Source organism: Thunnus thynnus, chromosome 16, assembly GCF_963924715.1.
Source record: "Thunnus thynnus chromosome 16, fThuThy2.1, whole genome shotgun sequence".
Taxonomy (NCBI): Eukaryota; Metazoa; Chordata; class Actinopteri; order Scombriformes; family Scombridae; genus Thunnus; species Thunnus thynnus.
In genome coordinates this window covers 15,077,619-15,090,671 of record NC_089532.1, presented here as the reverse complement: position 1 = coordinate 15,090,671, position 13,053 = coordinate 15,077,619, and the positions used below count along the sequence as shown (strand labels likewise).

At 36.2% G+C, this 13,053-nt stretch overlaps 2 protein-coding genes across 2 annotated transcripts; both read right to left on the bottom strand.

The window, feature by feature from the left end:
* Window positions 1–2,281: 2,281 nt before the first annotated feature.
* On the bottom strand, window positions 2,282–4,804 carry nkl.4 (NK-lysin tandem duplicate 4). The gene is made up of 5 exons (XM_067614755.1): window positions 4,673–4,804; window positions 4,493–4,578; window positions 3,598–3,675; window positions 3,366–3,520; window positions 2,282–2,741 (listed from the first exon to the last, which is right to left on the bottom strand). The coding sequence occupies exons 1-5, from the start codon at window positions 4,719–4,721 to the stop codon at window positions 2,648–2,650; spliced, it is 462 nt and encodes a 153-aa protein (XP_067470856.1). The 5' UTR covers window positions 4,722–4,804; the 3' UTR covers window positions 2,282–2,647.
* A 3,924-nt stretch (window positions 4,805–8,728) lies between these two features.
* LOC137199564 (antimicrobial peptide NK-lysin) lies at window positions 8,729–10,369 on the bottom strand. The gene is made up of 4 exons (XM_067613931.1): window positions 10,233–10,369; window positions 10,045–10,154; window positions 9,799–9,882; window positions 8,729–9,097 (listed from the first exon to the last, which is right to left on the bottom strand). The coding sequence occupies exons 1-4, from the start codon at window positions 10,273–10,275 to the stop codon at window positions 8,936–8,938; spliced, it is 399 nt and encodes a 132-aa protein (XP_067470032.1). The 5' UTR covers window positions 10,276–10,369; the 3' UTR covers window positions 8,729–8,935.
* Window positions 10,370–13,053: the final 2,684 nt, after the last annotated feature.

Sequence of the window (13,053 nt, the reverse complement as noted above, 5' to 3'; positions counted from 1 at the left end):
GAAATTAAAATAGAAATGGTATTTTAAGCTCTTTTCTGTCAATTTCAACCATTCATATCATTGAATGGTGGCATCGGATTGCCTGGAACGCGCCAATCATATTCCACTCCCTAGTATGCCAAATGTCTCCTTAGCATAAGCAAATTTTGTCATTTTTTCAGAGAGTTACTTGAAATGTTTTTACATTTCAATTTAGCATACATGTGCATATTGATTAAATTATTACATTTTAATATTGACACCCCTTCCATATCAGTATTCATGCAAATAAAGTAAACTTTGAGGTCTTATTAAGCAAGACTAGGGATATTTTATAAATGTATAGTTTTGTTATTATCAACAAATCTCATGAAAATGCAAACCCAACAATGTTTCAGTCTGTCTTAGTACTTTCCCACTTTATCAGCCAATCTGTGGCTCATAAGTTCCTTGTAAAGATAAATCTTTTTTTTTTTTTTTTTAAAAACTGTCACAAATATATTGTTTATTTTTAAAAGGGGAAAAATAATTTCCTAAAACAACTGAGCACTGTAGCATTTAGAGCAGCAGGATGGTGTACGTTGGTTTGACTCAAACTAACTTAAACTGTAGTGGTTGTGTTCATGTTACAGAGGGAACGTGTCAACCAGTGGAACAAGATGGCTGACTGATGTGTTTTAACAGGGTTTTTTTTCAGGGTAATTTCATTTAGAGTAATGCTCTCTTTTTCAAGAAGACCCTGATCATATTCACACATTCACATTCAGTTGCATAGTACAACCACAGTCAGAGCTAAACTGGGGCAGTTGGGGTTAGCGGCACCTTAATGGTGGTGGTAATGAGGGAGGGGCAAGCACTGCGTCTTGACTTCCCGCTCCCAGATTTAACATGCCAGTCTGGGCGATTGAACTGGCGACACTCTGGTCACAAGCTCGATTCTCTAACCTTTAGGCCACCACTCCCCTATACAACAATGGAGCTCTATATCATATACAGTAGAAAGATAAGCAATAGTAAGATCAATTTATTGTTGTTTTGGTCTTTTCATAGGATTAGGTGACAATGAAAAAATCACTAGACTTACCCATTAATGTTATCATGCACTAAAATCTCTTAGATAGGATAGGATTGGATGTGGGCAGGCAGTTTTGCACATGCAAACATTCATGTGGTGAAATATGAGCAGAATCAGGCTCCAACATGTCAATTACTGCAATTAATTCCAGGAATCTTAGCAATTAAGAATTCAATACTAGCAACTGCTCTACGGAGAAGTATGGTGGTTGATGTGGTGAGTCCCGCTGCAGTGAGTCATCACATGCATGCAGGCCTGTGTGAGCTATGTCACACTAACTGCAAATAATAATTGTCAGTAATGTGGTTTATTTTGTATCATTGCTTCTGTACAAAGAAACGGGGTAATAACAGCATCCAGCAACATCCTGTCAGAGGAAGGTCTTTTTCTCGATCTTTTTTTTTTTTTTTTTAGTTTTATCTTTTTAGATATTTCAAACACACAAACTGATTCCACAAGAAACAGTTCAATTTTTCCACTAGTCAATTTTCTTTGAATCACTACCGGGATTAAATGTTATTTGTGTCTTTGAAAGTGTTGAATGCATTTTGCAGTTGCTATTGTTATCTGTAAAATTCAAATTAAATTGAGGACATGAATGGTTTCTGAGAAGCTTCACCACAAAAACCACAAAGTTTCACATGTGGCCTTGCTCAGCAGAAGCAGTGATGAGTAAACTTTGTAGTCACATTATTAATATTGTGTTTGACTGGCATGCATGATATGACTGATCAGACTGCTCATTTCAAACTTAAAATGGAGCCCACACACAGTCATTGACCGATGAACATCAGTGAGAGATTTATTTTTAACTTGACCATCATTTTAAAGCACAGCCTTTGTTCTGTGAATCTTCTCAGACTATAGAGGTGCATGTGACCTGTCAGGGTTGATATGGAGTCATGAGATTTTAATATAGGGTGTAAGTGCAATATTAAACCTCTTCTGAAAACATTCTTTTATCAGAAAGCTTTTATGAATGTTTGATATGTTGCTTATTATCCCACTCTTGACAGTTTATATTTTTGTGTAACTTAATTTTATTCCCCTGTGTTTTATGATCTGTTTGTTTTTATTTGTTTTAAATTGTTTCATTCTTTCTTTTTTTTTTTCTTCTGTTAAGTGCTTCGTAACTTTGTTAAGAAAAATGCTATATAAATAAAATGTATTATTATATAATTCAAAACTGACATTGCATCTAGTCCAACAAAGATTATTCAAAAAAAGTTTTTTGAAATGCAAACATTTATTGATATCAGCTGTGAACTGATACAGACATGGGAATAAACATAACAGGCATCGCAAAGTAATAAAAGGTAAAAGAAAATAATGCAACATAAAGTTAATGCAGTGACAAAGAGAAAACTGAAAGATCATTAGAAATCCTTCATGATATACTTTTATGCGCTCTTAATCATTCACTAAAACAGAATTTTTTAAAAATTTTGTCAGCTGGATAGTTTTTTTCCTACAAATTAAGCAGAGCACCCCGGTAGCCGAGGGGTCACTGTGCATACCACATAACTGCAACATCCCTGATTTGATTCCAGCCAGTGACCTTTGTTGTATGTCGTACCCATGTCTCTCCAACTATCAGCCATGCATAAGACGTCGGGGATACACATTAATTTCAACTTGTGTATCTTCATCGCCTGAATAAGGGATCAGGTCCAACAACTCCTTTGGCCTAAAGAGAACACATCAGAAAAAGATTAAAATAATTAAGTATCAGTGGTGGAAGAAGTATCAAAATAATTAATAAAAGTATCAATACCACACTGTATAAATACCCCATCACAAGTTAAAGTCCTGCATTCAAAATTGTACTTTTGCAGAAGTGAAGTATACTTTAGAGTACACTATAATATTGTTATTATTATGGTTTTCTTTTGTAAGTGATTCTTAGATTTTGTACATTTGGTCATTGCGGTGCTCATTTTAACTACTTCAAGTGCTGTTGGGTAGTTGAATCTATAACTGCAGTTCATATGTGATAAACTTAAGTCATATGTTGTGTATGTAAAATCTTGAACGAGCAACTATAGTTGTCAAATAAAATGTACAATGTTTCCCCTCTGAAAAGTTTTCTCATAAAGTACAAGTACCTTAATGTTATACTTAACCACAGTACCCGAGTAAATTAGTTACTTTCTACCACTGTGGAGTATTAAGCTGTAATTAAAGTTGCAACATTGTAAGTAATGAACATTGTAAAAGTACTTTCTCAATATAGACTATTTTAGGTGAGTAATAGTCAAATATGAATACATATGTGGTTTTAGGTCAGTACACTAGCAGGCTGGTGACTCACTTGCAGGCTCTGGTGTTAACACAGATCGTCCTCACATCATCGGTGGTGGTGAGTTCCTCAACTAATACTGCGAGGTTGGACTTCACAAATTTGCGGCACAGACTTTTCAAGAGGCCAATTTGATCGCAGACGCTCAACAACTTTGATTTCATTTTCTGTAAGAGAAAAATCACATTACTGCTCCTTCAGAGATGCACCGACTACTGTGCCCTAAGTCTAGTGGGCATCTTACCTCTACAGTGGCGTTCTGACTAACGGACTTCTTCACCTTGTTCAGAGCCCACTTGCATGCCCAGCATACACCTGGAAGCTGCACATGTAAGTGACACAGTTAACAAAGTTAACAAATGCACGAGCCTTTAAAGTAATACTTAATGTGATGGAAAAATGTTGAATACCACAGAGCATTCATAAGCTTTATGTAAACAACCACTAAATGGTTTGTAACACACTATAATGCAGTTGTAAATTGGTTTGAGAAAAAAGGTGTCTTTCAAATAAATACATAGCATGTAATGAAACTTTTGGTTCTGCACTAGAATCTGATATAAAACTGTGTGGGTCTGAATAAAGTTTGGACAACCTGCATATTATTTATGTCAGGTTAGGTTTTGTACTAAAGCTATGTCTGCTGATTGCTGTTTCCTTGTCACAGTTGCCTGTGTCTATGAGTTATGAGCAGTTCAACCAAAAGTATATGTTCCTGTCTCAGATAGAATAGTTTTAAGAGGCCTTAAGCAGTAAAACTATCCAGTATTTTACAATAAAACAGCAAGAATTAGAGAAAAGTCAGAAAAAAAAACATAATTTGTGTTTTTTTGTCAGGTCAACATAATTTGTGTCTTTTTTTCCTCCTTATTTACTGTTTTGTTAATTTTTTTGGTCCCCAGGCTGAGAACCTCTGTCTGAAGCGATGGAGTGACCTGCAGAGTCTATCTCAGAGCTGTGGTTAGTCAGATTAGGTGTAGGCTGGGATGAAATGTTTAAAGATTTGGTTGGTGTCAGGTCCAAAGTCAAGGTCAGGCTTACTTAGTCTACAGAGATTCAGCAAATAAGCATGTGACACTTTGTTGATCATCTAACATGTTCTCATCTATAGTTTAATGATGAACACTGGACTACGTTACCTTGCCCGCCTCCACGGAGACTTCCATATCCGTCTGCTCCTCATCATTAATGTTGACCTTGAAGGATCTCCCATGGACTGTCCAAACTGTGACAGGACAAAGAATGGAGAAAACGTTTAAGTACACTTTACATAATGAACAAAATTAAAAATGGAAAACATGCAGGACACAACAGCAAACCTGAACAAGTCACCAGGACACAAACAAGCAGGACTGAAGATGTTTCCATTGTTACCCGCGAGTCAGTGGCCTCAAAGTGTGTGTCTCTGAGAGTGTGCAATAACGCATCTTTTATACCTGGAGGAGGTGAGTGAGAACACAGCAACACCCCACTGCAAAGCCTTCACTGACGGAAATTCAAACCACAACCTGTAGCCGACCACAGTGCAGAACATTCTCACATGGTTTCCTGAAGACCACCTTCACACAAAATATTCACACTTCCTACTCATCAACTCCGTCATCTTTTCCAGTTGCTGCACTCACTCACATCAGCTGTTGCCATGACAGGAAATGATAGAACCACAGTATTTCTGCTACAATGTTTCACTATCTGAATATCACATACAATACTGCAATATTTGTTTTATTTTCTGATCTGTCTGTTCGAGGATTAAAGTCCCACTGAGCAGTTCATCTGTGTTGCACTCGAATACAGAAGAACGACGCTTTGCTGTTTTACACAGCAGCTTCCCCTCAGCTGAAAGGTTTTGTTTTGTTTTGAATGGGGCTAAAGGCTGGAAATTATATGTTTATGAGAAGTTGTTTCATTCTGCAAGATGAAACATTTCATTACATCCCATTAATCAATTGTTGGCTTTTATTGTGTGTTCTGAAACAATGTGCACACACACAAAAAAAAAGTCTTAACTCAATGCTGACTTAACAGAATTTTTTCTCAAGAGATTTCAGCCATCATCTCATTCATCAGCGAATGGTGTTTGTTACATTGTCATGGAGATAGGTCTGTTTTCAACATTGCAATCTCCATTTACTGATGAAAAGGTGTTGCTGAAAGCTCCAGAAGAAAAACAGTAATTGGAGTTTGAGTTAAGAATGTTTTAAGACTTAGAAGCAAAATCGTCATTACATCATCACACTGAGTAGAACTTTACCCATACCAGCTTATTGATATTGAATTGCAAAAGTATTTCAGTGATTAATATTTTCTACATTTTAACAAGCACACAAGAGTAGGATTTCATTTTAGCTACCATAGCAGTAGCCTGAAGTTGAATAGACTTTAACACATAAGTCTAGTGATTTTCTGTATTCATGTTATTCACAATAAATCAATAATAAAAAGACCAAAACCAACAATTGACTGATCCTCCTAACAAGATTTATTGTCTGTGTAGCCAAAGCCAGATTTAACGTACTTTTTGTGGCATTTCAATCTCACACCTCCCCGCTGACAGAAATACTCACCAGAGCATCTGTAAATACCCTGGAAATAGTCCCCAACGAACTAAAAACTACAGTGACCATCTGTTTTAGAAAAACATTAAGCCTTTTTAAAAAACAAAATCTGTGATGTGTTTTTAAAGATGTCAGTACGGGAGGCAACCCAGTCTCATGGCAGTTTGTGAAATAGTAATGAAATTTAATCTATAGATTCATGTACATGAACAGTAATTTTCCTTTTTTTTCATGACACTCAGCGCAACTTCAAAACTAATGTATTTCAATTGGAAGTATCTTTTGTGTCTGTTTGTTTGTTTCTTTATTGCTTTATTGTTTTTTCTCATTTGTTTTTCATTTTTTAATCTATAACTGCTACATTACTCAACATTTAATCACAAGATTTTATCCTTGTTTTCATTTCTTTATTTCACTTTTATCAGTCTGTATCAGTCTGGTGGGCGGATAGGACGACACGCTGCTGGGAAGTATATATAGTGTCAAAGTTTGATATCTTTAACATTTCTCAGTACAAAAACATGATGTGTCCTTGATAACTCAACAGTACAATAGGTTAATGTTATGTCCATCCATTTTAATAATTTCTCCTTCAATTCTTAGAAATAAAGTTTTCAATTGCGGAAGTGGCTGCATTACCCATAAGCCTCATTGACCGTTACTATGGAGACAAATACAGTCAGCTTTGCGTTACACTACAAAATTTTTATTTACTATTATATCTGCTATTTACTTTTAATTACTGAATTTATTCCATACTGATTAAATTTTTTGTCTGCAGCTGGTTCACTGAGTCCCATTCACACACACACACACGCGCACACACACACCACGCACACACACACACACACACACATACACACATTCACACACACATATCTCTTTCAGTCTCTCTATTTACAGCCCTATATGATTGTACCAAGCTGCACACAAACACTTGTGTTGTCACTAAGCAATTTCAACTTTTCACAAGTTCACACAAGCACGTGTACATATTCATACAGTAACCTCCCTCACATTTCCTCCCTTTTGATTATTCTTAATCAAATTAAGTTAGACATTACTGTAGGCTGCCTTCATAATAAGTCATGTTTGTTTTGTCTGAACAGTATGTTCCTGTGTTTAAGAGTCATGTCTGTTTGGGTATAACTACACATAGAATAGTCACAACAACTCTTAGAGGTTGGTAAGAAAGAGATAAAGGAGTTTTCGCCCCACTCTTAAGGACTCACTCCTCTACAGCAGCTTGTATGTCTGTATCGAGTGTGTAAGTGTACCATGCTCTGAGCATTAACGGAAGTGTGACAAAACTGTGTTGAGAATTGTCTCTTTCCTCGTTGAAGTCAAGTGCATCAGGTAAATTGCCACCACAATTTGGGGGCTCATCCAGGATGCCAGTCTCATTCCCTCCTTCACTTATTCTCCAAACAGGTCAAATGTGTGCAGCTGCTGAAGGGACTACAAGTCGCCTAAGACCCAGTGTGTATGTAAAGGGAGTCTCCCTCCCCTGAGAAAGGTTCGTAAACGACTCTTGGCGTGAAAAGAGACTGTCTGTGAGGATTTTAAAGCTACAGTGAAGAGACTGTAGCATGGCAGTGAAAAACTAGCATGGCCATTTTCAAAGGGGTCCCTTGACCTCTCACCTCAAGATATCTGAATGAAAATGGGTTCTATGGGTACCCACAAGTCTCTCCTTTACAGACATGCCCACTTTATGTTGATCCCATGCAGTTTTGGACAAAAACCATGCAGTTTTTTGCATGCAGTATAAATATGTTATTTTAACCTATTCTAAAAATGGTGTATTTCAATATTTCTGCATACTGGGGTCCCTAAACCACCTTGGAATTGCATAAATTTGGTGTGACTGGAAAGCTGAGGCTCTTGTGGATTCAATGAGCCCAATTGTATTCATGTCTGATGATGTTAGTCCCCATAGTAACCATTTCATTGTAATGAGACAATTTTTTAAAACTCGGCCTCATTCTGTAAAATAACACCAAATCTCAATATGAGTATTTATATGGTGTTCTACAAGGTCTTGGTGTCTTAATGTGGTATTTTTGAGGGATTTTTGACCACTTTTGTCAATTCTCAATTGGTCAAAAATGGTTAAATTTTGCACCAAATCTGTATAACAAATGGTATCAACCCTAAAATTGATAGAACAACTTATGAGACAAAATTGATCATGGGAATGACCATCATATACTTTCATCATAATGTTTTAGTCCCCTATACACTCTAAACTTTCAAAATCTGATAAGCAACTAACCAAAACACAATGTTTATTACAGATTTTGAAAGTGAAAAGAAAGAAAAAATTTTTCCACAGTGCTGAGCTGCATCTCAAATTAATATGCAGGCTCCAAGCTTTCAGATGATGTGTACCACTTCTACGTGTCATATATTGTTGACCTGCTATCTCCCCCGGATCTAGGGTAGGGAGGGGGGAGTGGAAATGTGGAGAGAGATATTTCTAAACACAATATTATCACACTTTCTTTAAGGCTCAGAGCATGACATACTCACAGAGAGTGAGTGAAAACTCCTTTATCTCTTTATCTCTTTCTCACCAACCGCTGAGAGTTGTTGTGACTACTCTATGTGTAGTTATAACCAAACGCACATGGCAGGATATACTAGGTTTCTCCTTCACACAGGAACCTACTGTCCAGACACACAAATATGCTTTCTATGACTGTCATTCAGTGCTTTTAGTTCATACAAGTGTTTGTATATTTTCATACAATAATTTCCCTTAAACTACTTATCAGCTTTGTAAGGAGAGAGAAAAGTCAGTGTATCACAGAAATATGTCTTACTGTTAGTTTATTTAAGAACGTAAGAAATATATCACTTTACGAAGATGAGAAATAGCTGCACAGCTTCTTTATTGCAAAGGCAAGCACAAGACATCATGTACACTTTTATGTGACTTTTATAATCAGAATCAAACAGCTGAAACATTCATTGTGAGGCAGATGCATTACATTGTATGTAGTATCTATAGACAGGTGAATTTCACTTGCAGTATCTCAGTTTACGACATATATCCAAGGGACTCCCGCCTTTGGCTATACCATCAATCAGTTTGTCTTTGGACTGTTTGATGATTTTCTTGCATAGTTGTCTCAGGATTGAAGGTGTACTGCAGGAAGCATCCATCTGCTTCTTAATTTCTTCCTTCAATAAAAAACATATAAATATTTGACAAGAATCGCTTTGTTGAGTGATAACTGGCAAGATAAATTCATTAAAGGGGACGTGAGTCTAATTTAGTATGGTTTTGATCATAGCAACATCCAAATATCTTCAAGTCATAAAAATAAACATTCATAAAATAACATATACTATATCAGAGGTCAACAATTAGCTTCTCTCCACTGTACTGTATAATGTTAGATAGACAGGGTTTTTTTGCATGTAAGAACCACTGTAATGCAATAACATTCCACTTCCACCACCACTGCACCAAAAAATGTAAATGTGCACAGCAATATGTAATTATCATTTATTTACAACTAAAATCTCTCAAAGGAAAAATAACCAAGTAACACAGTATTTCCCAAACTGTTTCCCCCTTAAAATTAGGCTACAGCTTTCTGAGACCCATCATCATTCATGTTTTCATCTGAATGATTTTTAGGGTTAGGGTTATTGTTATTATCTTAAACATTTTCAGCTAAAACATAAAAGGGTTAGTAACCCTAACCCTATCCTTCATCAGGGCTTGACTATAACAAAATCAGTGAGACCATTTTTTAAAACTTTGATTATGGCAAAATGTGGACATAAGAATCAAATGAGAGTTCATATTTTGAAAAAGTTTGCTTCAGTCAGGTTTGGTATTATTAACCTCCTGTACAACATTTTGCATTGATCACCTTTGAATTATTCCCGGCCAACTTCTGCTGTGCTTTAGTGACGATGTCCTTGCAGGCCTTACAATATTGGTCAAAGTATCCTTCCTGCATATAAAATAATTTCAGTTTACGTCACACCAAATAACAGTCAGTTCATATGTTTAGCCCACATGTTGATGCGTCAGTCAAACAGAAACATGATGACACGACATAGCTAAATGAAAGAAGAGGCCTTGAGGTTTTAATATGTGTGATATAGTTTCTCACCTTCTCTGCATGATGGTCAGCACCCTCCCTCACATGCTGTTTAAACTGGGATGAAAAATCCCCCTCTGCTTCAGTTTGGTCCTCCAGAGACCCCCACGACTTTACAACAGCTAAAAGAAAAATAAATTATATCCTGCAAAGGTACTTAAATTATCAGGAACATGGTGTAAATAATATTACGTTCTTACTTGTAGAGAGCAGGAGAAGAGCGATGCTGATGGCTGGTATCATGGTTGTTATTGCTGTGTCATCAGAGCTGTGTTCAGCTAATCTTTCTGTGGCTTTTTATACTGCCTCATATGGCTGCAAACCCCCTCTGAACCACACGTATCACAACCCACAAGTGTGCTTGCAAACGTCAAACAGCATTTTTTTTGTTTTTCCAAAATATGCAAATCAACTTTTTAAAATAAGCAATTGCAGGCATGTTTTATTTTATACCCTAATAGACCAGATAACTTACAAAGAAAATATATATTGTTGAATATACATTTGATATATGTTTGACCTGCTGACTTTTTTTGTAATAATGAATGGTGCATAGTGCAGAATGCAGTCAAATGCATCTGATATTAGCATACACTTTATCTGAGCACTAATATCAAAGAATACATACAAGTATTGTCAGAATCTCAGTTTTAAAAGGGTAGAAACATGTCTCACATATCAGATCATGTCAAACTGAAGGTGATAGCATGGTTATCAGTACAGGGAGCGTTTCAGTTGTTTTTACACATATGTTTACTGTGTCCTCTGAGTTTAAATCCTAAAAGTGCATTGTTCCCATTCAAGATGAAACTTTAAACATAAGTTAAAAATATAAGGATCTGCTTTTTTTGACCTGGGTTGAGCTTTTACACCCAGGAGGAAAATTACTGTAGCATTGCTGAATTTTTAAAAACTAACTCCTTTGAGCTCTAAACCTAGAGCTCTTTTCAGTTGAAATATAGTTACTCTATTTTCACCTTTTATAAGTAACAAACAAACATGAAAGAATGTAGTTATTTTATTTGTAAGTTCATTTTGCTGTGACCTTTGACCTTGCACAGTGATACTAATTCATCATAGAATTAGCCTGAAGCTGAATAGACTTTAAATGTAGGAATTACATCACTCCCTGTATATTGGAATTCAACAGCTTCAGAGATTCTTTATTGCAAAGGTAATGACAGGCAGTTTGCACATGATCAAAAGGAAACAGTTGAAATAATAGAAGTAGTGGATTTCAGTGCATTAACTACAAACTCCATGTGACTGTTACATGTTATCTGTAGGATCTATAGATAGGGAGGTGCTTTTTTCCTTTCACAGTTTAACTTTTGCAGTGATCTTCTTGCAGACAGCTTCCCCAAGTTAATTTTTCTTTTTTTCACAGATTTTATCTTTCAAGTGAAGACATTTGAGTACTTCATGTACTTGTAAATAAATACACATAAATACACTCACCTGTGCAATCTAATGCAATCCAGTACAACAGCTCTGCCGAAAATTCTACTTTTACGAAGCTTACACATTTTCAGTTTTTGTTGACATAGTCAGAAAAGTGATAATTCTACTTTATGTTTGTTATTGAGGTTGTAGTGAGTGTTGGTGGTGCACTGGAGTGCATTATATTGAATGGTGTTCCTAATATTTTGTCCACTCCATTAACATACGTTATATTTCTCATATGGTGCAAGATATTCCACTTCATTTACACAACATATTGTATAGTGGAGCTTTCCAGGGCAAAAATAACTCATATTATTCACTCTAGGTTCTGGTTTCTCCCATCATCTTGTGAAAGAAAACAAATCCCAATCAATGCAAAGATATTGTTTCTGACATCCCCTGCAGTTTTGTATATGCGAAATGTGTAAAATGTTAATGGGGATTAATATATTGTAGTTAATGGAGGAGCCTCATAAAGATAGAACACTTTGTGAGAAAGACTTTTTATGTAATTGAGTTGTCGTTGATGTCCTCGTGTTTTGTGGAGTCTACAGAGGCCTGAGAAGATGGTCTTCTTTTGCGTAAAAGTAAAAGCCTGCACTTAATAGTGCATAAAAGCAGCCAAGGATATTTGTAAATGTGGGCAGGAACACGTTGCACACAAAGATCTTTTGGCATTAATCGTTTTCTGTCCGTGTGGCGGACTGGCTTTGATAATGATCAATCAAATCACTTTTTCTTCTTCCCTAAAAGAGCTTTTTATAGCAGGTTGTAGTATTTTTTTCTCTACAAAACATGTATACTTAACATTACTGCCAACAAGCGTACTTGTTGCACTTGATAGAATAAGAGTCTTGCAGAGACTTGAAACTTGCATCAGGCAGATAATATTAAAAAAAAACATGTTTAGTCAACATTATTCTTGACTAATAATTTAGTTGAAAATGTGGAATGACTTGTGATAATGTGATTTTGTGCTGCTGAGACCACTTCATGCACCTCTTGGACCACTGACAAACAAAGGCCTCCATCTACATTGTGTCACATGACCAGTTTGAAAGTTTCAGTATTTTCTGCAAACAGCCAGACGAAGCATAACAGTTTTACTCGACCACAACTGTGGATTTGGTTTGTAAGTGTTGCATCATCCGATGAGCTTGAGTACACAAAGTACTTTGAACAATTCTGCTTCCAATGAGCAAGCGGTTTCCAAGCACGTGGTACTAGAAAATGAGTTGGAAATTTCAGCACTTCAGGGTTTCTCTCCAAATCCACACACCTTGATAATAATATTGATGATTAAACTGTTTGAATGTCAAACCTTGCAGGTCGGTTCACCAATATTTGTACAAAGACATTCTGAGAATTTGGGTGTTTTTCTTTTCCTTTCTTTTCTTTTTTTTTTTTGGTTTTCACAGGTTCAGCTGCTGAGAAGGAAATGTACACCACCAACACCTTCAGCTCTCTCCTTTCTGCTACATTCACCTCTCTACCATAAGTTCGTTAGTCTAAGGTCTAAACAGAGGTCAACAGAGGTTATGGAAATACCTATAATGTCCTGCATCTTCCCTTTTACAG